The sequence below is a fragment of the Drosophila montana genome, unplaced genomic scaffold (genome assembly GCF_035044405.1).
Source record: "Drosophila montana isolate Dmon_TW-CO22-7 unplaced genomic scaffold, ASM3504440v1 contig_3281_1, whole genome shotgun sequence".
Classification (NCBI taxonomy): Eukaryota; Metazoa; Arthropoda; class Insecta; order Diptera; family Drosophilidae; genus Drosophila; species Drosophila montana.
In genome coordinates, this window is record NW_026998165.1 from 68,260 (window position 1) to 91,810 (window position 23,551).

The 23,551-nt window shown below is 40.7% G+C and overlaps 4 protein-coding genes across 9 annotated transcripts; 2 read left to right on the forward strand and 2 right to left on the reverse strand.

The window, feature by feature from the left end:
• The first annotated feature begins 779 nt into the window (after positions 1 to 779).
• glu (structural maintenance of chromosomes 4-like protein gluon) lies at positions 780 to 5,378 on the forward strand. The gene is made up of 5 exons (XM_064690685.1): positions 780 to 1,995; positions 2,058 to 2,682; positions 2,744 to 3,054; positions 3,122 to 4,802; positions 4,862 to 5,378. The coding sequence occupies exons 1-5, from the start codon at positions 881 to 883 to the stop codon at positions 5,276 to 5,278; spliced, it is 4,149 nt and encodes a 1,382-aa protein (XP_064546755.1). The 5' UTR covers positions 780 to 880; the 3' UTR covers positions 5,279 to 5,378.
• Positions 5,307 to 6,386, reverse strand: Nubp1 (NUBP iron-sulfur cluster assembly factor 1). The gene has a single exon (XM_064690686.1). The coding sequence runs from the start codon at positions 6,300 to 6,302 to the stop codon at positions 5,370 to 5,372; it is 933 nt and encodes a 310-aa protein (XP_064546756.1). The 5' UTR covers positions 6,303 to 6,386; the 3' UTR covers positions 5,307 to 5,369.
• Positions 6,387 to 6,686: 300 nt separating this feature from the next.
• Prosbeta4 (Proteasome beta4 subunit) lies at positions 6,687 to 7,612 on the reverse strand. The gene is made up of 3 exons (XM_064690612.1): positions 7,432 to 7,612; positions 7,130 to 7,355; positions 6,687 to 7,070 (listed from the first exon to the last, which is right to left on the reverse strand). Exons 1-3 carry the CDS (start codon positions 7,520 to 7,522, stop codon positions 6,767 to 6,769), a joined length of 621 nt encoding a protein of 206 aa, XP_064546682.1. The 5' UTR covers positions 7,523 to 7,612; the 3' UTR covers positions 6,687 to 6,766.
• A 402-nt stretch (positions 7,613 to 8,014) lies between these two features.
• qtc (quick-to-court) lies at positions 8,015 to 22,890 on the forward strand. 6 transcript variants are annotated; one of them, XM_064690615.1, is made up of 8 exons: positions 8,015 to 8,042; positions 11,554 to 12,038; positions 18,153 to 18,490; positions 19,097 to 19,970; positions 20,548 to 20,646; positions 21,497 to 21,589; positions 22,480 to 22,679; positions 22,729 to 22,890. In XM_064690615.1, the coding sequence occupies exons 1-8, from the start codon at positions 8,030 to 8,032 to the stop codon at positions 22,832 to 22,834; spliced, it is 2,208 nt and encodes a 735-aa protein (XP_064546685.1). In that variant the 5' UTR covers positions 8,015 to 8,029; the 3' UTR covers positions 22,835 to 22,890. The 6 variants fall into 6 exon arrangements, with proteins under 6 accessions (XP_064546685.1, XP_064546686.1, XP_064546691.1 ...); XM_064690616.1 differs by having other exon boundaries at positions 22,759 to 22,890; XM_064690621.1 differs by having other exon boundaries at positions 22,764 to 22,890.
• The last annotated feature ends 661 nt before the right edge of the window (positions 22,891 to 23,551 follow it).

Below are 23,551 nucleotides of genomic sequence, written 5' to 3' on the forward strand. Positions count from 1 at the left end.
GCATTTTATGTTGATTTCCAGTTCTTTTTTTGTTTTTTATTTGTTTTATTTGAAAATACGAAATTTCGACCGGCGTGTACACTAATTCAAGTTGCGCGTGCGCAGCGACCGCAGCTGCTGAAGACCGAAACAAACTGAAGCCATGGGCGCTGCAGACCAGGCCATATATATCAAAGCTTATACATATGTAGCATAGCTGTAGTGCCCGGCGCGGGAGAAAGCTCTCTTTCGTTGAGTAGCGGGCATTGAGTTAGTCTTTTTATATGAATACTTTTCCTTCTAATTGTACATGCAATTATTTATGGTGCTTCAAATAAATAAATAAATAATATGCCAGATTTGCGTGTGAAAGTTTGCTCAGAACTTTGTTTGTTTTAAAAATCAGTGTAAACATAATTATCGACTGCCGCTACTCCACGATATTGTTTACATTCTAAATAGAGTGCATAATTTCTTATCGCTTATCGTTAATGCAGCATGACTTTCTCAACTTTCAGTTAAATACTAAAATAAAAGTAGCCTTGCGCCAGTACTCTAGTTACGAGCTCACATTTTACACATTTAACTGTAATTGCTGAATTGCAATCAGTTTCGTTTAGAGTAACAAGCAAAAAATATTTCTACATTAATTACCGAATTTGTAATTCAATTTGAACTGTGCATTTGAATTGCAACGAAAAAAAACGTTTATTTGCACGCAGCGCTGCCAACTCGCTTTAAACTCGGTGAGTTTTAGTTAGCGTAAATGCCGCTAGAGGCATAACTCAGCACATGCAACCGTGCCGTAGCGTCATATTTTATTTTAGCGCCAGGAGACGCGAACTGTTTTAAGGATTTTAAATAGTTTCTCTCGTTATTGTGACAGAATTTTGTTAGCGAAATGCGACCCAGCCTGGGTACGCCACAGGCTCGCGGTGGCTGTCGCACCAGCGGCGCCGCACGCCTAACACAACAGCAGCAGATGAAGGCCCAGCAGGAGGCAGCGGATGCCGCCGCACTGGACGCCCTCGACGAGGCGCTGATCTTTGACGATGAGGAGGGCGGCACACGCATCGGTGATATATACATACCGCCGCCGGTGCCGCCGCATTGCTCCATGGAGAGCGTCGGGCCGCGTCTGATCATAAAGCGCATTGTCAATTACAATTTCAAGAGCTATGCCGGCGAGGTGGAGCTGGGTCCATTTCATCATTCCTTTACCGCGATTATTGGCCCCAACGGCAGCGGCAAAAGCAATGTCATTGACTCAATGATGTTTGTCTTTGGCTGTCGAGCCAATCGCATCCGTTGCAAGAAACTCTCAACATTGATACACAATTCCAAGGCTCATCCCAATCTGAACAGCTGCTCGGTGGCTGTACACTTTGAGTTGGTGGTGGACAAGGGCGATGGCCAGAGTGACCCGGTGGCGGGCTCACAGTTTTATGTGCGCCGCACAGCCATGTCGGATAACTCGTCCTATTATCAGATAGACAATCAACGTGCCCAGCTCAAGGATGTGGCCAAGCTGCTGAAGAAGCATCATGTGGATCTGGAGCACAATCGTTTTCTTATACTGCAGGGCGAGGTGGAGTCCATAGCCATGATGAAGACTAAGGGTCAGAACGAGAACGAAACGGGCATGCTGGAGTACCTGGAGGACATAATTGGGACACAGCGCTATATACGACCGCTGCAGCAGATCAATCAGCGTGTGGATCAGTTGACAGATGATCGTACGGAGAAGCATAATCGTTGCAAGCTCGCTGAGCGTGAAATGAAGGATCTGGAGCAGCCATTCAATGAGGCCGTTGAGTATTTGCGCAAGGAGAATGAATTCATGCGCACCAAGAACTGGGTGACCCAGAAGTACATAAGCATTAAGAAGCAGAAGCTGGAGGAGTATACCAAGGAGCATGAGCAGTGCAGCGTGGAGCTGAAAACCCATGACGAGGGTACCGATGCCCTCAAAAAGGAGCGTGCCGAAAAGGAGCTAATTGTACGCAAGGAAATTGAGTGGGTTTCTGGTGCGGCACAAACCAAATCCTTCGACTCACATTTGCCATTTTCATTTGCAGGGCCTACGAGGCGCTGGTCAAGCAGCGCGAGGACATCAAGAAGAAGCTGGTGGGCGCGGAGCGTAGCTACACAGAGGTCCAGAGCGCCATGGAGAACACAAACAAACAGCGCAAAAAGGACAAGGCGCAAATTGATAAAAATGAAAAGGAACTCGAAGAGCTGCATAAATTGCCGGAGAAGAATGCCAAGGAGATTGAAGAATGCCAGCATAAATTGGAGCGCCTGGAAAAGGAGAAGCTCACACTGAACGAGGAGCTGGAGAAACAGCTGACGCTGCTCAAGGAGCAATCCGAGCCGCTGACCGAAAAGCGTCTCAAGTGCAGCGATGAGCTAATTGGACTCAAGGAGGCCGTCAATACGGCACGCGAGGAGCTGCAGGTGCACGAGTCCAAGCTGAAGATACTAAAGCAAGTGGAAACCACCGAAGCGCGCAAATATGAATCACTCAAGAGCTCCTACGAACTGGCACAGCAGAGCCTACAAGAAATGACCACCAAATTGGAGGAGCTTCGTACAAATATGCCTCAGCTGCAGCAGGAGACACGGACCAAGTCTGCCGAGGTGGAAAAGCTGGCCAAGGAGGAACGCAACCTGGCCATGCAGTGCGGCAAGCTGCGCGAAGAGGTAGCGCTATCTGATTACAGCTGTATTTATTTGGCTTATAATTGCTCCTTTTCCTTGTCAGATCAATGAACGCTCTTCCAATATGCAAGCGCAACGCTCCAACGACAAAGTCCTGGACTTTTTGATGCGCATGAAGGCGGAAGGCAAAATACCGGGCATACTTGGGCGCCTGGGTGATTTGGGCGGCATTGATGCCAAGTATGACATAGCCATATCCACGGCCTGCGGACGCCTCGATAATATTGTGACGGATACATACGATACCGCCACAGCTGCCATTAAGGCTCTCAAACAGTATAATGTGGGTCGCGCCAATTTTATACCCCTCAATCGCATGGAGCATTGGCGCAGCAAGTCGCATCGCATCAACACGTGAGTTCGAAAAGTTAACTACTTAGAATTGTTACATTATTGAATATAATAATATAATTGGAAATAGTCCTGAGAACGTGCCGCGTCTTTATGATCTGGTGCAGGTGGAGGATGAGCGCGTCAAGACCGCTTTTTATATGGCACTGCACAACACTCTGGTAGCCATGGATCTGGAGCAGGGTTCACGCATTGCCTACGGCCGGGAGCGATTTCGTGTGGTCACGCTGCGTGGCGAGATTATTGAGCAGGCGGGCACCATGTCCGGCGGCGGCAATAGACCTGTGCGCGGCAAAATGGGCACCCAGGTGCGCACCAAGACCGCCGAATCGGCAGACAGCTCACTGATATCGCAGCAAGCACTGGAGGATATGCAGGTGCGGGCCGAGGAGCTGCAGACACGCATCAACTACTGCCAGGAGCAACAGGGGCGCCTGGAGTATGAAATACAAACGCTGCAAACGAATCTCCAGCGCAGTGAAACGGAACAAAAGCGTCTCACGGTGAGCATCAAATCGCAGGAGCAGCAGATGGCCAGCAGCCTCAAACAATGCGAGGCACAGCGCAAACGCATGCAGGCCCATACCACAGATGAGGGTGCCGTCAAGGAGCACGAGGCGCACATAAAGCGTGCCGCAGAGCATCTGCAGCAGCGCGTGGAAAAGGAGCAGGCCATGTCCAGTCAGATAAGTGAAGTGCAGGCCGAATACGATATGCTGCGCTCGAATACAGTGAAGCCCGTGGAGGCCAAGCTGAAGAAGACAACCAGTCAGATCGAGAAGCTGGCCGGCAATGTGCGAAGCCTGAATGTTGCGCTGACCACCGCGGAGCGCAGCATTGAGCGTCTCAAGAATAACAACAATAATCTGCGGGAGAATATTAAAACGGCGGAGGACAAGCTGCGCGCCCTCAACGAGGAGCGTCAGCAGTGTCAGGAGCGCAAGAATGAGCTGGAGGAGGAAGCTTCTAAGGCCGAGGAGGCCATCGGCAACGCCAAGTCGCAATCATCGGACATTAAGAAGGAAATCGATGAGCTGAACAAGCAGGAGAATCAACGGAATCTGGCACGCATTGAGATTGAGACCAAGCTGCAGGCGGCTGCAGCCAAGATGAACGAGGTGAAATCGGATATACCGCGCTGGCAGGCGCAGCTGAAGCCGCTAAAGCTGAATGAAATACCCGGCGAAACAGAGCCGCCGGCACCGCTCAAGACGCTCAACGAGGAGGAGCTGGAGGCGAATAATCTGGAGGACATGCAGTACAAGCAAACGCTGCTTGAGGAACAGCTGAAAACTAAGCCTAATTTGGGCTTCATCAAGGAGTTCACGGACAAGCGTCTGGTTTATTTGGATCGCGTGCGTGTCCTCGAGGACATCACCTCGAAACGTAACGAGATGCGCGACAAGTACGAGGAGGTGCGCAAGCGTCGCTATACGGAATTCATGGAGGGCTTCAACATAATCACGCGCAAGCTAAAGGAAATGTATCGCATGATAACGCTGGGTGGCGATGCTGACTTGGAGCTGGTTGACTCCATGGATCCATTCACCGAGGGCGTACAGTTCACTGTGCGTCCGCCCAAGAAAAGCTGGAAATACATCTCGAATTTATCTGGCGGGGAGAAGACGCTCTCCTCGCTCGCCTTGGTCTTTGCCTTGCATTATTATAAGCCATCGCCTTTGTATTTTATGGATGAGATCGATGCCGCCTTGGACTTTAAAAACGTGTCCATTGTAGGCCATTATATCAAGGTAAGAACTGCTGCTGCCGGCACAAATTTGCTTCGTCTACAACTTGCCCTCTCTTTTAGGAGCGCACCAAGAATGCCCAGTTTATAATTGTCTCGCTGCGCGTGAATATGTTCGAGCTGTCCAACTATCTGGTGGGCATTTATAAGGTTGATGATTGCACAGATTCGGTTACCCTGGTGAATCATCCGCCAGATCCATTGCCGCCGCCAACACAGCCACGTATCACTTCCACGCAAATGGAGGATGTGACGCTGCGCCCCGCCGCACCAAACGGCGAGCTGGAGGCAACGCAGCAACAGTTGCAGTCGGAAATATCTAGAATGTGCGGCCGGGATACAACTTTTGCGCCGCGGCTCGAGAGCACAGCGATCTCGCATGTGGTGCAGGAGGAGATTAGTGTCAATGAAGTGGTCGCTGGCGCCAGTGAGCTGTCCATTCAAAGTCCGCTAGCCGCCGCAGCGCCCATAAATGCCTAGGAGCCATCTTAAAATAACATAATTAATATTAACAATATCTATACGCATAACTTTAATAAACAGTACAAATCATAATTAAAAATAAACTAGACTAAAAGCTGCTCATGATCTTGCTGCATATGGTGGCCAGCGCTTCGGTGGTCTCGTTGCGCATGGCTGTTATGTCCTCGCCGGCATCGCAGGAGCGTGTCACGAGCGGATCGAGCGGCAAGGAGCCGAGCAGCGGTACATCCATTTCGGTGCACATGGCCGCTGCGCCGCCCGTTTTGGCGGGAAAGATCTCGGAGCTGTTGCCGCAGTGTCCACAGCGGAAGCTGCTCATGTTCTCAATGACGCCCAGGATGGGTATGCGTTGCTTTTTACAAAAATTAATCTCCTTACGCACGTCCAGCAGCGCCACCTCCTGCGGCGTGGTCACAATAATGGCGTGCAAAGATTCGGGCGCGTTGTCATCTCGCAAATACGAGACCACGGACAAATGCTCATCCGATGTGCCCGGCGGCGTGTCCAGCAAAAGCAAATCCAGATTACCCCAGTCCACCTCGCTGAGAAACTGTCGTATCATGCCGTTCTTTTTGGGACCGCGCCATATGACAGCATCATCCACAGAGCCCAGCAGAAAACCAATGGACATTAGGCACACATTGTCGTCTATGCCCACCGGCGACCAGCCAGAGCCGGATTGATGCACATTCTCGCCCAGTGCGCCCAGCAGACGCGGCTGCGATGGCCCACAAATATCAATGTCTAAGACGCCAAAATTGTTATCGGGGTAACTGCGTGCCAAGTAGCGTGTCAGCAGCGTGGTAACCGTACTCTTGCCCACACCTCCCTTGCCGGAGAGAATCAGCAGCTTCTGCTTAACATCCTTCATGGCAGCGGCAACCAGCGCCTTGCCGGGATCCTCAAGTTTCTTGCTGGGATCACTGCAAATGCTTTGATTGGGGCAGCCGGCACAGGCGCTGACCAGGCCGGCCTGTTCGCTCTCCACGCCAGGACAGTGCTCGGGCGGCGGTGCTTGCATTTTATATTTTCCAATATATATTAATGCGTTGTGAAATGGCAATGAAGTGTAAACCAATTGCAGTTGATAAGGCGACTGTCGTCGTTCTGGGTGAATGCCAAATGACTGGCGCTTTCCAACATATCGATCGATTCATATCGATAGTCGATAGAAAACATCGGACGATTAATTGAACAGCAAACTGCGAAAATGACAGTATTCAATATGTGGGCTAAATATAATATAAAAACTTAAATAAAACCACCCTTGCTTCATTTAACTTTAAAATATGAACTTAAGCTTTAAGCAAGCTTGTGGAACATCAATAGGAATTGCTGGTCATGTGTACAACAGCTCATTTATTTTAATGTATCATTAATTAACTGGAATTCAATAGTCCAGCTGTTGTCATACCAAAATCCGAATCTTTTATTTTGCTTCAATATGCATTTAAAATGCTTAACATAAGATTAGCGGCTATTTAATTAAGCGGCAGCATTGTAATCGATTAAGCTCTTGGAACTGATTTGATCCAAATGGCGAACCCCATTCTTATCCACAACCGCCACATTAAAGTTTTTCAAGTTAACAATCAGACGTTTCTGAATTTCCAGCACACATTTCTTTAGCACATCGTAGGCCTCTTCCTCGGTGATATTTGGATGCCAGTAGCGATCGAATATGCTGGAGCAGAACATGCTACCGTAACCATGACCGGCATAATTCACAGATTGTGCCGACGCCAGATAATCAATGAATGTCAGTTCAGGGCCCTCAGTGGGATCGTAGCTGATATAAGAATTTACTATTGATCAAGCGTCATTTAAATTAACTTCAATGGGACTCACCCGGCAATGAACATAAACACCTGGTAGCGTGTGCGACTACGCAGACTTTCCGCCAGGTTTTTGCGAGTGAAATGTGCGGCCGAATGGGGACTTAAATCGTAGCCATTGCGCATTTTGTACAATGCAATGTTCTTCGCAATAAACTCGGTGAACTGCTCGGTGTCGCCAGACTCACCAACCGTTGAAATTAACAAATTATCCGCCACCTTATGGATTTTGTTCTCATCTAAAAATTATGAAGCGAGAATGTTAGGCTCGAACCCGGTGCTGATGCCACTGATGCACGCCGCTAAATACTTTACCTTCTTTCATAACGACTACAGAATGGGCGTGAGTTGTGTCTGCTGCTAGCATAACAAAATCAGGTCCCTTGATGCCCAGAAGTGTTTCCATTTTAGAATTGTTATATTAATTTTACTCTGGCTCGTTGTTAGGATGACTTGAGTAAATTTTCTTCAGTAGCTGTTTCACGGCGAAGTGGCGGTCGGGCGACTAAGTTTCGATAGCAGTCGAGTGACTTATCGATATTTCTAATATTTTTAACTATCGCCATTGTGTCGAGAGTAAGAGTGTGACCAGCCATAGCTAGAGAAGACATAACACTATCGATAGCGAGAAAAATATAGTTTGAATAACTGTAAATCAGATAAATATTTTAAGCTATTATAAAAAATAATTAGACTCGCAATAACTTAGTAAAACTTAAATTAAAAACATGTCGAAAGTGATAGTTGTACTTAGTATCAGTTAAAGTGTTAGATAAATGCTTTGAATAGTAAATTTTAAAAAAATGCGGCTTAAGCCATTCGCAATGCGTTCCGCTAGACCGAACAACAGTTATGGCGCCAACTTCTTGGCCTGCCTATAAAATGTAAATGCCATGTGAAACAGCAGTACGTAATGAGGCCGAGCGGTAAGTAAAGAAGAAGAAGAAAAAACAATTGTACTTTAGGTTTGCTGCGCCAATTAATTGCATTGCCTTTCACCTGACGCCCCAAACAAATGCCACACAGATTCCCAGCACACCGAAAAATCATTTAAAATGCCATCGCTGGGGTCGTCCGTCGCCAAGTCAAAGGTGGGTCTGTTGGGCATGATTGCAACATTTTGCGTCTGCTACTCCATTTTCCGTCTCGCTTGCGCAGCAGCAGCAGCAACAGCAGAAGCGGCAACAGCTTACAAACAAAAGTTTTTCCATTTTCAACAAACATTTTCCATTTGGCGTCAACAACGCCGCAGCGCACCGTCGCACTTTTCAGTTGCAGTTTGTCGTTCACGACACGCGCTCGTTGTTACAGTTAACAGAGTTTTTTTTCTCTCTTTCTACTATTATTATTATTATTAGTTTAATTAATCACGCTTGTTGTTGTTTAAACATTAGCCAGCATGCTTTTGTAATATGGCATAGAAAATTGTGTTTACCAAATCAACGTGAAAAGAGGTAAATTGTTAATAATTTTACACATTGTGAAAAGTTTACAATATTTTTTGCTGTGGCAATTGCTTTCGATTTTGCGGCTCTTATCAGAAACAACCAAATTTGTTATTGTTGATAAAGCTAGACGAGAACTGCGCTCTGAGCGGCTTTCTATACCCTATACTAAAGAGGGTATTGTAATTATGTCATGCAGTGCGTAATGCATTAAGGAAGAAATATATATACATATATATTGATCAGTATATAGCCTTGCCTGTTTTTGTGTAAACTAGTCTCTCAGTTTTGAACGTGTTGGAACCAGTCGGATTGGACCTCCATATTATATATAGCTGCCATAGCAACAATGGGTCGAAAGTTGGGTATTTGTTTTTTGTTCTGTTTCAGTTACAAATTTTGAACAAAGCTCTATTGGAAGAATCGGTCAAGGGTATCAAATCTTCGGCCTGCCAGAGACTGTTGTTGCTTTTAGTGGGCGGTTTTGTCTGGAGAGAGACTTTAAAGCTGACAGTTAAAATACCAAAATAGTTCGATTTCGAAAAGCAGCTATCTTTAAAGATCTCAGGCAGCAAATTGCTTATCAAATGCCAACACAAATTGCACTCGATATCTGGACTGGCTATCAACGACCTTGTCGTCGAGTTCAAAGAAATTGCGTTTAAAAGCATTCGAGCTGTTGTCATTAAATCTGGTTAAAACAAAAAACGTGGCAAAACACAACAAAAAAAGAGAGAAAAACACGTTTGTTCGGCTGTGAAATTGACCTTTTATGGCCCAAAACAAATGCAACTAAGTTTTGTTGTTGTTGTTTGTGTCAGTCCAAAAGATATCAGCGGAAATACTAAACAATAATCGTTGGAGAAATGTTGCCGAACTGGAGCAGACGATTATAGGGCCCATCGTAGAGTCCACTTAATGCAGAGTTAAATGTTTGCTGCACTAATTTGCTTTAATTTGAGTAAAAGCGGTTTTTTGTTTTCATTCAAATGACTCTTCGAGTGAAAAGCCTGAGAACATGTGTTGTTTTCAATTTCTTAAGTGCTTTATCATCATTTTCTCCTCTACCTGGTCGAGAATTTCTCGACTCGAGATAAGCGGATCGTGTTTCCTATATTGGCCAATCTACCAAGTCTTTTTATCTGCTTAAATTCTTTTAAAACTAGCCATTCTTTATCGTTGTTAATATATCTGCAAGAGTTTAATAAAGTAATTTTTCAGTATTTATGCTTTTCATTTTCTTATATCTCCCATTTTTTCAGTGTAGCCTATCAGTTCTTTTAGCTGGTGTATCATATAGCAAAGAACAGCTAAGGAAATAAATGTGAATGATTGCAGAATTTTTCATTTATTTATCTAAAATTTAATTTAATACATTTTTGTTACTTTATTTAATTGTTAAACATTTATTTCCTTAGCTTAAATTATTGAAATTGTCTTTATAATGAATTTAAATGCATTTTATTTATTAATTTACAATTTAATTGGATATCTATTTGTCATTTATCTATTTAATTGTTATAATTAATTTTAATAGTTTTTTATTAAATAAAAAAGTTAAATTTTTGTAGCTCAACTGTGGAATTTTTCTATAAAGGGCATATTAATTTATTAATTCAAAGTAAATTCATTTTTAAATTATCCATTTAATTTTTTAATTGCTTTAATATTATTTTATAATTATTTATTAACGGTTTTGGGTTTTCTATAGCTCAAATTGTTGAACTTTTCTATAAAATGCATTTTATTTATTAATTCGAAATACAATTGAATACTTTTTGATATATATATATATATTTAACTTTTTCAATTTAATTTAAAAATATATTTATTTGAAAAATTTTTTTTGTTTTGAAATTTTCAATATCCTATTTATTATGTTTTATTTAAACGATCTTTGGATCTTCCGTGCTTCAGAATTTGTGCAGAATTTTATTTTATTTTATTTGACAATGGTTAAATATCATGTTCAATATCGTGCTCAAAAAGTTTTCCAAAGAACGTCAGGTAATTACCAGAAAATAACCATTAAGTAAGCAAAAAACGAAATTTTTAGCAGATTTTACAGATCTTCAACGATTTTTCCCAGGCAGATCGCGTTACAATATCATGCAACTTACAGCTGTTGCACGAACTGTGTTAGGGTATTCAGACTTCGGCTGCACGCTAATCCTTTATTAACTTTTCACACTAGCCTTGATTTTGCCATCAGATTTTGGTTGCAAATTTGACAAAACTTAGGTAAACACTTTAGCCTCAGTTTAAAACCTTTGCATCTAAAACATAAAGTATAAAATATAATTTATTTTTAATTTTTAACTAATTTTAAGTTGTTAAGCAAATTCTTGTGGAAAGCGCAGACTAATTGATTGGACTTTACTGGGCCAACAAGCTGTGGCAATATGCTGCTAGACAAATTACAGGGGGCGCTCGGGGGGTGGGGGAGGGTGTGGTTTAAGCCGTACACAGTGGCTGCAAATGTGTGTGTGCACAGCTGTTTTGATTGGTGTTCACACCACAAGAGTTGGCCTTCAGCATTTACGTAACTAGAACACACGCAGATAAAAGCTACATATATCCCTATATATGTATGTGTATATCTATACTCATATCGATAGCCGAGACAGCAACCACAAGCGCGGCACCACAAATAGCGGGAATTTCATAATTTGCCACAAGCAGATCGCGACATGCGATCGACAACAATTTCACTTTTTATTGGCCAACTTAGTAAAAGCAATGCAGCTGGCTGGAAGGGGGGACGGAGGGGGGGGGGTGCTCTGCTTAGAGGGTTGCTCATTAATTGTTGAGCCGAAGAAAGTTTTAATTACTGGCGAGATTGGCGAGCGTTTAAGATAATGAAGCATTTAAGACGCGCATTCATTTCAGCAAAATTGCTCAATTTTGAAAGTGCAGCAGCAACAACAACAACAACAAACAATTGCATTAATTTGCATTTTATATTTTCACTTTTGTTTTTTTTTTTTTATAGCAACAACAACAAAGGCCACAGCAGCAGCGCCAGCGATGACGTCGTTGCTGCCTCGGGATACGTCACCAATGGAGCCAAAGGAGCAGCCATCTGCTGCAGCGGCAGCAGCAGCAGCAGCGCCCACACGCATACCACATCCGAACGCCTCGGCTGTTCCGTTTGTTCCATTGCGGCGTTCCGCCTCTATGCGCTTGCGCGGCACAAAAGCGCATCCACAGCTCATTGGCAGCGCCGGTGAATTCAGTTCGCGCGTCCAGCTCTCCGGCAGCACAACGAACGCGCGCCCATTGTGCGTCCAGCCAGTTGTGCCTTTCACGCGTAATCATAGCTGGAACAATTTGGGCCACAGGCAGACGGCTAACAAGACGGACTCGACGCATTTCCATGCATTATGCAGCGGCGACACCGAATGCTTGCCCCTAGCAGAGCAGCTAACTGAGCTCCAGTTGAGTCCGGACATGGACGCCTCCAAATCGCGAAATATGGTAAGTTGTGGCTTGACGTGTATGTGTGTGTGTGGGGATGTGTCTTGGCATACATTTTGCCGTATCGATTTTTTATTATTTCTAACCCCCACCAAAGTCATCGCTGACCTATGTAAGTTGAAAACAAGAGAGACAGAAAAAAAAACGCCCCCGCCTGCGCACGTAACACGCCTGTCAATACAATTGCCCGGTTTCATTACGAAACGACACAGCCCTGTGCGGTATTTAACAACCCTGCATTTACATACATTTTGTCACCACATGAGGGGACGAATTGAAGTTCTCTACAATTTGTGCCATGAGCTTGTTAGGCCTAGAAAGTATTCGATTTTGACAATTATAAAGAGCCAATAGGGCAATGCCTTTAAAACTAGCCCTCCTTAGAAATTAAGTTCGCAACGAACAATTTGTTTTTTTCTTCATTTTTTTGTAATATAAAAATTTTCGCTCAACAAACAAATGATTTTTTATGAAGATCATTTAAAAAAAAAATCGATATTTGAACGCTCAGAACTATTTTATTTTTAATATACTAATTTGGGCTTATACAAATGCTATTTTTTACTCTACTCAAGTTCAGTTTTTATTTTGGTTATTTAACTTAGGTGTAGGGCATCTGCAAGTCGACCACGCTATCTGTTTTTCTACTCAAAGTACCTGCAGTGCTTCAAGCACCCACCGTAAAGTTCAGTTTGAGTTTATATCGCATATATATGTACATATTTATACATAATTTATGATGAATTTATTTTTAATTTAATTACATGATATTACATGTTTTATATAATTGCAACAATTTGTACTAACTACTCTTCGTATGTTTATCATGTTTAAAATTAACAATCAATTGCGAACATATTTATACATACCCATTCGCTTTAAAACTGTTTAGCTTGGCTTACAGTTTGAGCGCCATTGCCAGTTACTTTAAAAGATTTGCCATTTTGTCTTTGTTATTGTTTCTTTCGACTCACCGCTGGGCTTCAGTTTTGCATAATGGGTCAGCCAAAACAATGTGAACGAAAAGCCCAGGGCAGCGGCCGTTGAGCAGCTGTTTCAATTCCATTGCCGCTCTGTTCTATGCCCAAAATGTAGCAAAGGGAATGCAAACAGCTGAGCGGGCGGCCAACAAGGAAATGCAAGTGCGCGGCGCAGCTTTTGCAAATATTGACAGGAGCAAACACACGCACATACACACGCACGCAGAAACAGGCACACACACACAGGCAGGCACAGCTACACAAGCATAAGTGCCGTACCTTTTCAACCACCCTCGCTTCCGCACTCGCTGCCGCCTCTCTAGCCCCAACCCATGAGGGTTCATTTTGTTTTCGTTTGTTGTTCTTGCTTTCCACTTTAATTTTTTTTTTTTTTTTTGGCATCTTCTTCATTTTCTCTGACCCAAGCGATTTGCGTTTCAGTTGATTTTTTATGCTCAACGCGAACGCATGCAAAAGCAAAAGCTCGCCGCTTTTCCCTTTCCAATTGCGATTCGCGCTTTTCGCTTTGTTATTGTTTAAACAAAGTTTCGACTGGCGTGTGAATGCCTTTAAGTATGTTTTAAGTCATGTATACGCATATTTAACTACTCTTATGCTTGTGTGTGTGTCTGTCTGTGTGTGTGTGTGTGTATTCTTATTGTGGGCCTTGTGGCAGCTGTTTGTGGCAAGGTTTTCTGTGCTTATAAATAATAATTACACAAACGGGCTCTTTATATAGACATAATTGCAGTTCGTTGGCCCTTTTAAATAAATAATAGTTATTGATATATTTTGCGCGTGTGTTAAATCAAAGAAATGAAAGTCGGAAAATTAAATAAATTAACAATATATTAATTCAAACGCAGCGTAATAAGTTAATTTTTATTATGCTTTCATAGAAATATGAGAAGAAAAATAAACAATTACTAAAATAGAAATATGAAAATATTTGAAAAAAAAAAACACAAGATTTATCCCTTAAAAGGAATAAATAAAAGATTAAACAAAAAATCGAGAATCTCAAAAGTAATAAAATCATATTACATGAAAAGAAATACAAAGTGATAGAAAAAAATCGAATAATTTAATAATAATAATAGAAAAAGAAAGAAATAAAATGAATGTGAAAAATAAAGAAAAAAAAAACGAAAACTTTAAATGGAATATGATAAAGATTAAAAAACGCGAATCCTTTAATAGGAATTGAAAAATTATTGTACAAAAATTATAATTGTGTCCTGAAACTGTTTTCTTCATGCCTTTTTCTGCTATTGAAATCCATTAAATATGAAAATCTACATTTTATAAATGTACAAAGATAATTGTATTTTCGTAGAATTCATATTTTTTAAAAATAGCTCAAGAATTTTTTAACAAAAGCGATTAAATGTAAACATTTAATATTAAAACTCATATTTATGGAAAAAATATTTCTAAATATATCAAATATTAATATATCAAATTTCTTCATATCACATTTGCTATAAACAGTTCTTTAAATATTCCTTTAAATGAAAAGCTTGCCAAAATCAGCCTTAATAATTATGCCTCTATGTACCCGATGATTTATAAAGATATTCCATAGTTAAACATTATTTTCCCCATTTTAATGAATATATACTATCAAATTTCTTCATCTTGCTTTATCAGGACCTTAAGCACCTTAGCACCTGCTTATATAATAATATTCCTAAAATAACTGCAAACTTTCTACGACGACCCTGAAAACTGGGCAAAGACATAAAATGTTTGCAAAAAAAAAAAACCATTTTATATCCATTCGCAATTGAAATGTGGCCCATATATAGATGATAGTCTAGATAGAGGCATGTGCCGCTGCAGAGTCGTCTTGGCAATGGGCCAACTGGGCTATTTTGACCATTGTCGCAATTGGCAGAGACAAAATGTACATTTTGCACACCTGCACAGCCGCGATTCGCACTTGAATCAAAGCCATCGATTTTTCTTCGGCCCATTCAGAATGATATATGGTCCATATAAGCATGAGGTGAATAGTTGGGACGTGACTTTAGTGGGGAATAAATTGATATTAAGTAGACTTTGGACATACTTGGGCTTAGTTATAAAATGCGTAAGCGTTACGTTTGGATTGTTATAAAATAACAAGAAGAGCATTAGCCCAGTTAACGTACTGGCTAACAACACTGAGAGAAATATCGAGGAAGCTTAAACTAAGACTTGCTCATTGTTCTTTAAAAGTTATTATTTCATAAGAAGAGTGCTAAATTCAAGATTTCAAGAACTAATTTTTCAAATAAAAGACTTATTTTAAGTCTTATTTCAAGTCTTTTTAGTCTTAAGCTAAAAACTTTATTTTTTAAGCACTTTTATGAAGATCTTGAGAACATCTTTTCTGAATGAAAAACTTATTTCAAGTCATATTTTGTCTTAAGCTAAGAATTAAGTTCTTATTTTATGAAATTTCATTTAAAGCCCAAAATTTCAAGGTAAAAGAACTTAAAATTCGGAATAAAAGACTTATATTAGGTCTTTTTAATCTTAAGCTAAGAAGTTAATTCTTACTTCAAGCACTTTTATTCTAATGCCAAACATTTAAGAACATAGGACTGAAAAAATACTATAGATATCTAAATACAAGATTTTACTTACTTTAAAAAAGGCTGTACTTCCTTTGAGTACGCTTTACGCTTAGTTCAAGTACGTAAATTCTTGAAGTTAGCATTTTGTTCTGCACTTTTGCTTATTTTCGTTACACAAATGAAATTCAAAGAAAATGTTCTACTTTATTAAAGAGTATTTAAGTACGAAATGAACCTGAATAAATTCAAATCAATTTATAGTCGAAGTTAGTGCACGGTTTTTCTCGAAGTGTATTCGTATCTTTGGCATATTAACAGCTCGAGCTGGTTCCAGCTGCTCGCCACATTTTTATCATTTTAAATAGAATTTTAAACGATTTCTCTGAGTGTAGCTTCAGCTACTTTTGGTATCTTTCATTTTTACCCAGCTGTGCTGTTAGCTCGTGCGTAAAACTTATTGCGAGAACACATTGTTTTTTCTTTTTGTAGAAGTGCCATCAAGTATGTATTTCCCAGTAGTTGAACAATTAAAATAGGGCAAGAAACTCGTTAATGATGATTATGAAATATGCATGAGGTACGTGCTGTGTGTGTGTGTGAGTGTGAGTGTGTGTGTGTGGGCCCTCGCTCTACACTCGACACTCACCTGAGTCTAACCTGATTTGCAAGCCAAACCTTCTGCCGTTGCAGTTGCAGTGGCACTTACAGTAAAATAGCTGACAGTAGCTGCAAATGACTGTCGTCCAAGCGGCTGGCGAGTGGGACATCTGATTCTGAATCACATTTCAATACCCATTTGGGGCACTCGCCAAATGACAGACGGTGCGATTTTTTTTTAGCTGTCTCCGCATATAGAGAGACCGGGAAAATAGAGGCAAACTCTAGCTTTTTGTTTTCTGGCATTATATCATAGTTGGGTACAATGTTTTTTTTTTGGTTTCCCTTCTTGTTTGGTCCGTAAACACGTAATGTGCTTAGAGTAATGCCTTTAGCTGCTTAAATTAAGCTGATTCAGGCTTAAAAGAACTACTAAAAAAATATATAATGTAACAAGGCATGAATAACGCACCAGTTGCTGGGTACAATTATACCAATTGGGTACAAATAGAAACCGAAACTAGATTAAACAATTATTTGTATATAATTAGACATTTTCAACTGGTGTTAGGTCTTAAATTAAGCTGATGAACAATTAAGGCTGGAAAAAAAACCAATGAAAAATATATGTACCAGTTATTGGGTACATTCATACCAATTGGGTACAAATGCAAGCCGAAACATCTTTACACGGGCTTTAAGAGTAGTGAGAATTGCTTAAGGTAATGCTTTTTTATGTGCTCAAATTAAGGGTTTAAATAATACCAATTGGGTACAAATACCAGCAAAAACTGGATTAAACAATTGTTTTTATATAATTAAACATTTTTACACAGGCTACGAGAATAGTGAGAAATACTTAAAACTATACTTTTAGCTGATTTCGACTTGAACAAAAAATACGAAAAATGGATTGTATACCACGGCATGAATAATTAATCAGTACCTATTGGGTACAAATAAATGCAAAAAGTGGATTAAACCAATGTTTTAATTTAATAAGACATTTTAACACTGGCTTTAAAAACAGTGGGAAATATATTTTCCGTATACCATTAAATAAAAACAAAAGTGTAGTGTAAACTATTTGTTGCATCTATAAGAATATCTAGAGGCGAAATTGTGGTCTCTACTAATTTGTGTTAACCGTTAACACATTTAACTCAAAAGTAAAAGCAACAAACAAATGAGGCCAGAACTAAAGAGTTCTTTTATTTTTGTGGTTATTCACAATTGAGTTTTAGCTTTAAATTTAAATGTTTCCTAGTTGATTTTAAGCATTGTCCAAATGTAAGCCAAGAGAATTGTTTCTTAAACTTGATATGTTATTGAAAGCTAAAGCTTTGTTGTTTTTGCTTAGACTTGTGGCTTACAGCTGTAATAAATTAATTGAATAAAATAAAGGTCAATGAATTTATATAACATGTCTTTCAAAGAGCTAATCTTAACTTTGGCAATGTTTTTGCAAGTCAAATCAAATCAGAAGTGGGAACAGTCGAAAAGTATTTCCGTTTAGGACTAAAAACACAAAGTCCCACCAAAAGCTGTTCCCCCTATCTATTACCCCGCTGGTGCATAGGCAGTTAATTGACCACAAAAATGCCGCTGCCGCTTGATCGGGTGAGGCGCAGAGGGGAGGGGGTTCGTGTCTCTGATACGGAATGGAAGGAATGCCACAATGAAAGTAACTGACGGGTGTTTAAAATGTTTTGTAAATGTATAACAACAAATTGGTTTTGGGGCGTTACGCTAACTACAAGATACCTTCAAGTCAGCCCCCCGCTATCCCCTTTCCATCGACTACACGCGATCTTTTTACGCGTTTCGCGAACTATGCACGACTGAGCAAGGCAGAGCTTCGATTGGAGCAACCGCAGAGATTGGCAGCGATAGAAAGCAGCCAGCAAGAAAATGAAGCAGTGCTTGGGCTAATCGCTTGGCTTTCGGTCTAAACATAATTGTTTTCTATTTTGCAGTCTCTAAAGCTGAACGGCGGCAGTGCAGAGACAGCGGGCATCGCAACGGCCACGTCGACGTCCACGCCAAAGACGCCCAAGACACCGCCCGAGCCGGGCCACAGCTGTGTGCGGGATAAGCATTGCGCCCGTTTGTCCAAAACGCTCAACAGGAAGCAGCAGGACTCCACTGCGAAGCTGTCCACGGTGCACGAGACGAAGATATCGCCCAAGACGCCGCCAGGAACGCCAGATTCACCGAGCACCTATCTGGATGATGATCTAGATTCGATGTATTCATTTGCGACCACCACATCGGGTCGTTCGACCATGTCCTGCGAGCATCCCTATGTGGCCAGGTAAGATTGCGTAACAAGAGAAGAATTGAGAGAAGAAACTTTTTGAAATATAGGGAAATTTTTATATTTGGTTTTACTAACTTTTAAAATATAGGGAAATATTTAGTTAACAGAACTTGTCAAATGGGAAAAATAGTCAGAATATGGGGAAATTTTATTTTAAAAGTCCCACAAACTTTTTAAACGGAGATTGAAGGAACTAACCCCATTAAAAGGAAAAATTTACTTATGTTAAGTCTTTAAATATTTTGTTAAAACCTAATATATAAAATGCTATCATTTTGTAAAATATAGGGAAATTATAAGCTTACAGTTTCCAGAGCATACAATAGATACAAACAATTTATGCAAAGGGATAATATTAATTAAAATCAAGAATTTTTATTTATATGTATAAGGGTGAACCATTTGAATATGGGGAAATTTTGAATTTACTTGTGACGAACCCCTTTTTAAATGGGATCTTGCACAATGTATTTACGCATTTTGTGTCCTAATGTCAAGTTAGCTTAATAAGAAAAATAATGAATAATGAGCAATTAATATTTAACTTATTAGGTCTTTTAAATTGATCAAGTACCCACTAACTATATGTTTACCTTGCAGAAACGGCACCACCTTCAGTGGACGCAAAATGAAGTATGTGGTGCACTGTTCCAATTATGCGGGCCAAGTTGGAGCCGACTATCTGACGCCCACGCAGCGGGCACAGCGTCAGATACGACGACTCAAGGAGCTGTTGAGCATAGCGCGACAGGATCTGGAGGCGAAGGATACGGAGATATTGCGTCTGACACGCGAGGTTGTCGAGCTGCGCCTGTTCAAGGCATCGCTCAGCTCGCCCGAGGAGCGTTCCGCCTCCTCGGATGCGGTAACGGTGCGCGAGGCGGAGCTGAAGACCTCGCAGGATGTCTCGCCCATTGTGGACATGGTGGACGAGGCCAAGTGCAGTCCGCGCCATCTGGCCCGTCAGCAGCAGCATCAGCATCAGCAGCTGCAAATGTCCGCCGAGATGCAGAGCTCGTATGCGGACTCGGGTCATTTTGAGGATCTGACCATGTCGTCGGTGCACTCGAAGGACTCGCAGACGCAAAGCGAGACGCCCGAGGAGACGGCCGCGGACGCGGCGGCAGCGTCCAGCAGCCTGGAGAACTACGAGCTGCAGCGCCAGGAGCTGATACGCATGTACGAGCATCGCATCGAGGAGCTGATACGCACCCAGGACGGCGCCGCCAGCGACCTGAAGCGCACACACAACGACAAGGTCGAGGCGCTGCTACAGAAGCTGGCCGAATGCAACACACGCTACTCGGACATTGTGCCGGACTATGAGCACGCCAAGCAGCGCATCCGTGAGCTCGAGAAACAGCTCGAGGATCTGCAGCGCAAGCTGATCGAGCATGAGGAGAAGCAGAACAAAATGTATTTGCACATGTACCAGCAGGGACAGGAGGCGGAGCGCATAACGCGCGCCGATCAGGTACGCTTCCATCTGCACTCGAAAAAAACACCAGTTGGATTTGAACCAATGACCTGCCTTTAAAGCAAACAAGTTCATTTTAGATCTGTTCATGAACCAATAACAAATACCAGTTCAGTTTAGTTCAGTTTGTGGCTTGTCAGGCAAAAAAAAAAACCAGTTGATTATAGATCAGTTTATGGCTCGTCAATTGAACCACAATTTTCTATTGAAAAGAAACACAGTTCATTTTTTATCAATTCGTGGCTTGCCAATCCAACAAAAGTTAATGTTAGATTTGAGCCAATGACCTGCCTTTAAAAGAAACCCAGCTCATTTTAGATCAGTTAATGGCTTGTCAATTCAACAAAGGTTTGAACCAATGCCCTGCCCTCAGTTTGGGTTCGTGAACGCGATTTTGCACTTTCATGAACCCCGATTATGCTTCGTCAAATTTCAGTGTGTGTTTCGTTCAATTTTAATTTATACAATAAGGGATCTTTTGAAATACATTGACACAGGAAAGATCCCTTTGTTTTGTGCCCAGTGTGGGATCTGCCAGTGTTGCATTTGTAATGTTTCATTTTATCGTTTCCAGGCAATGGAACTGGCACAACGCCAGCCGGACAGCAAGGTGTCCATCAACGAGCTGCTGCATCAGCTGCAAAGCACACAGGATGAGCTGGAGAATATACGCGTAAGATTCTTCAATATATTTCTAATATTATTTTCGGTTTTGTTTTGTGTGTTGCATTTTGTTGCATCGTGAACTGCGACTCATCCAACAACAACCACAACAACAACCACAACAACAACATCAGCACACAACAAACATAAATCAAAGCACACGCACACAAATAAACATCAACAACAACAACATCATGACATTCAACTGCTGTTTGTGTCCGTGTTTGTGTCTGTGTGTGTGTGTGCGTGTGTGTGTATGTGTGCTTCGGGTTGAGGACGTTTCATTTTAATTTGGCGCTTTGCCTGGCTGGAAAAGCTGCATTTAATTGAAATGCGCGTCGCTAATAATTCAATAATTATTTAATCATTTCATAGACTTTAAGTACCGCATAACATTAATTAATTAACTTTTACAAACATTTGCATTCAAGAAAAGTACACATTAAAAGCAACGTTTGATTTGTTTCCAAGTACCATCACGTTTTTTTCTACTTCTTCTTCTTATTGTTTTTTAATTTCGCTTGTTTCATTCCATTCCGTTCCGTTGCGAGTTCAATTAGCTAAGTACAGTCACAGCGTAGTGGAGAGTGCATGATAACAAAACAAGTACAGTTGCCGTTGCGAGCTCTTAAGTTTTTCTTCTTCTTGATTTACCTTTTCTCCTGCATGTTTATATATCAATATATATACATATATATGTATATATCCTTGTCCTTGAGTTTTACATTTTACTAAAACTTTACATAATTTTCTTTCTATCTATATATACGTTTATATATATATAAATATATTTTGTCGAATTACCTAAAAAAAACAAAACAAAAAAAAAAAAAACAAACAAAACCAAACTATTTTTGTAGGCATCAGAGTGTAGAATGAGGGAATGCGGCAGTAATCATGCTCTCCTTACTGCAAAGGAGGCGATTTCTTTGTGGGTACTTGGCGCGCGTAAGGTTTGTAATATCCGTTAAGAAAAACAAAAAACCTAACCCAAAAAGCAACCTATTAACAATTTATAACCTAACCCAAATGTTTTTTTAGTTTATTTGCAAAATTTTCAAAACAAAAAAAACTTCGTTTCTTTTCTTATTATTTCTGATCATTGGCTAACGAACATTTTGGATATTCATGTATTCCTAACCTGCAAAAAGAACCTGAAACATTTCATTAACATAAGCGCCATCATCATGTGTGGTCAAGGGGCGTGAAGGGTGTTGGTGGGAAATGGGAAATGGGGAATGTGTGAAATGGAACACGAAATCAATTTGTTGAATTCAACGCGTTTTCACTGGCAACGTTAACATGACGTTGTTTTTTTTCTTGTTTTTCTACCAAATAGTATTAACTAGAGGTATGTTTTGACACGAATTTACATTAATTTAGTTAAATAAAAAAAAAAAGAGACACTAATCCGGCTAGTTGTGACTATTTCGTTGCTGTGCAGCAACAGGTGGTAAAAAACAGAAAACAATCATTGATTAATTTCACACACGTAAAGCTAAAAATACCCATTAGGTACCTAAATAATCTAGCATGTGGTTCATATAAACTAATTCCCAATAGACCCAACCAATATATATATATATACAATAAACATTTCCTTACCCAATATATTCAGTGTTACATATACTACATAACTTAAATGTTCATCAAATGTCATAGCACCAGTGAATCAAATTTATATGTAAATAACATTTAACCGACTTATGTTTTGGTATAGCCGCAACCTAACCTCACATTTGCTTATACTACAACTGTATGTGAACTAATCTCAAGCCTTTCTCTGCACTCTCTCTTTTCCACACACACACACACACTAACCAAACGCTATTCGCGAATGTAGACCATTTATCGACGCTTGTTGGAGGCGCAAAAGAATCGCACCCATGTCGATCCGGAGGTAACGCTGCAGTTCCTGAAGAGCGCCATTTTCTACTTTCTAACAGATAAGGAGAACTCGCAGGGCCATCTGCAGGCCATCGAGAGCATTCTGGAGTTTACCGATGAGGAGAAACAGAAGATTACCCAAGCACGATCGACAAAGTAAACAGGGTTTTTATTATGCATTATTTTATTTAATTTTTTTCTATAGGTTCTGCAAAATAATGTTTTATTTTTTTAGTGCAGCTAAATTCATTGTTTTGTGTGTTGTTCCGTTAACGAATTTATTTTCAATTTTATTTTGTCATGTAAAATAATTTTTGATAAATTGAGACGTACCGTTCCTTTTGGCGGCAACAGCGAAAAATATTGTTAAACTACAAACAAAAATGCAAATTTCCTATTTTCGCTATTTATTTCTAAATTTTGTTTTAAGCAAGCATACGAGTACGTCCTATAGAAAACAAAATAATAATAAAATTAAGATTTTAAACAGACCTGCTTTGTCAGTTGAAACTCAGGCATAAGCAGAGTCAGATATAGTTTTGATCGTGTTTCAGTAAAATTTTAATGATAAATAAATGATAAACTAGTTAGAACCGCGTGCTTGCTTTTATTTGATCTATTTATGGAAATTAAACAAAAATGTTTAAATGCGCGCCAATTACAATTGCATGCGCCAAAGCTCGATATGTTATCGGTAATTTTTAACAGTCAGCGCTCTTTTTTGCGTTAACAGCCGCGTTTTAAATTGCGTTCGATATATATCAGTGTGAGTTTAATTTTCAGCAAAAAGATCACAATTTTATTTATATACAGCCAGAAGTTGATCACGAATACTAACTGAATCGTATTGCATATTGTTGGCTTACATCGATTGTGTTTCTGAAACATCGCTTAGTCGTTATCATCGCTAAGTGCTTAGCAGCATGTGCGCCGTGAGGCTACATGCCACCCAGCAACATTTGCAGAAAGTGAGGCAACATTTCTTGTTGCTCGCTCTCTTTCATTCATGCACTCAGCAAAGGCATGTC

Coding starts and splice junctions, on each gene's coding strand:
- glu (XM_064690685.1), top strand. CDS start 881: ATGCGACCCAGCCTGGGTACGCCACAGGCTCGCGGTGGCTGTCGCACC. Junction 2,683..2,743: donor GCGGCAAGCTGCGCGAAGAG/GTAGCGCTATCT, acceptor TTTCCTTGTCAG/ATCAATGAACGCTCTTCCAA. Junction 4,803..4,861: donor TTGTAGGCCATTATATCAAG/GTAAGAACTGCT, acceptor CCTCTCTTTTAG/GAGCGCACCAAGAATGCCCA.
- Nubp1 (XM_064690686.1), bottom strand. CDS start 6,302: ATGCAAGCACCGCCGCCCGAGCACTGTCCTGGCGTGGAGAGCGAACAG.
- Prosbeta4 (XM_064690612.1), bottom strand. CDS start 7,522: ATGGAAACACTTCTGGGCATCAAGGGACCTGATTTTGTTATGCTAGCA. Junction 7,356..7,431: donor TGTAGTCGTTATGAAAGAAG/GTAAAGTATTTA, acceptor CATAATTTTTAG/ATGAGAACAAAATCCATAAG. Junction 7,071..7,129: donor GTGTTTATGTTCATTGCCGG/GTGAGTCCCATT, acceptor TTCTTATATCAG/CTACGATCCCACTGAGGGCC.
- qtc (XM_064690615.1), top strand. Junction 18,491..19,096: donor GAGCATCCCTATGTGGCCAG/GTAAGATTGCGT, acceptor TTTACCTTGCAG/AAACGGCACCACCTTCAGTG. Junction 21,590..22,479: donor GGGTACTTGGCGCGCGTAAG/GTTTGTAATATC, acceptor TCGCGAATGTAG/ACCATTTATCGACGCTTGTT.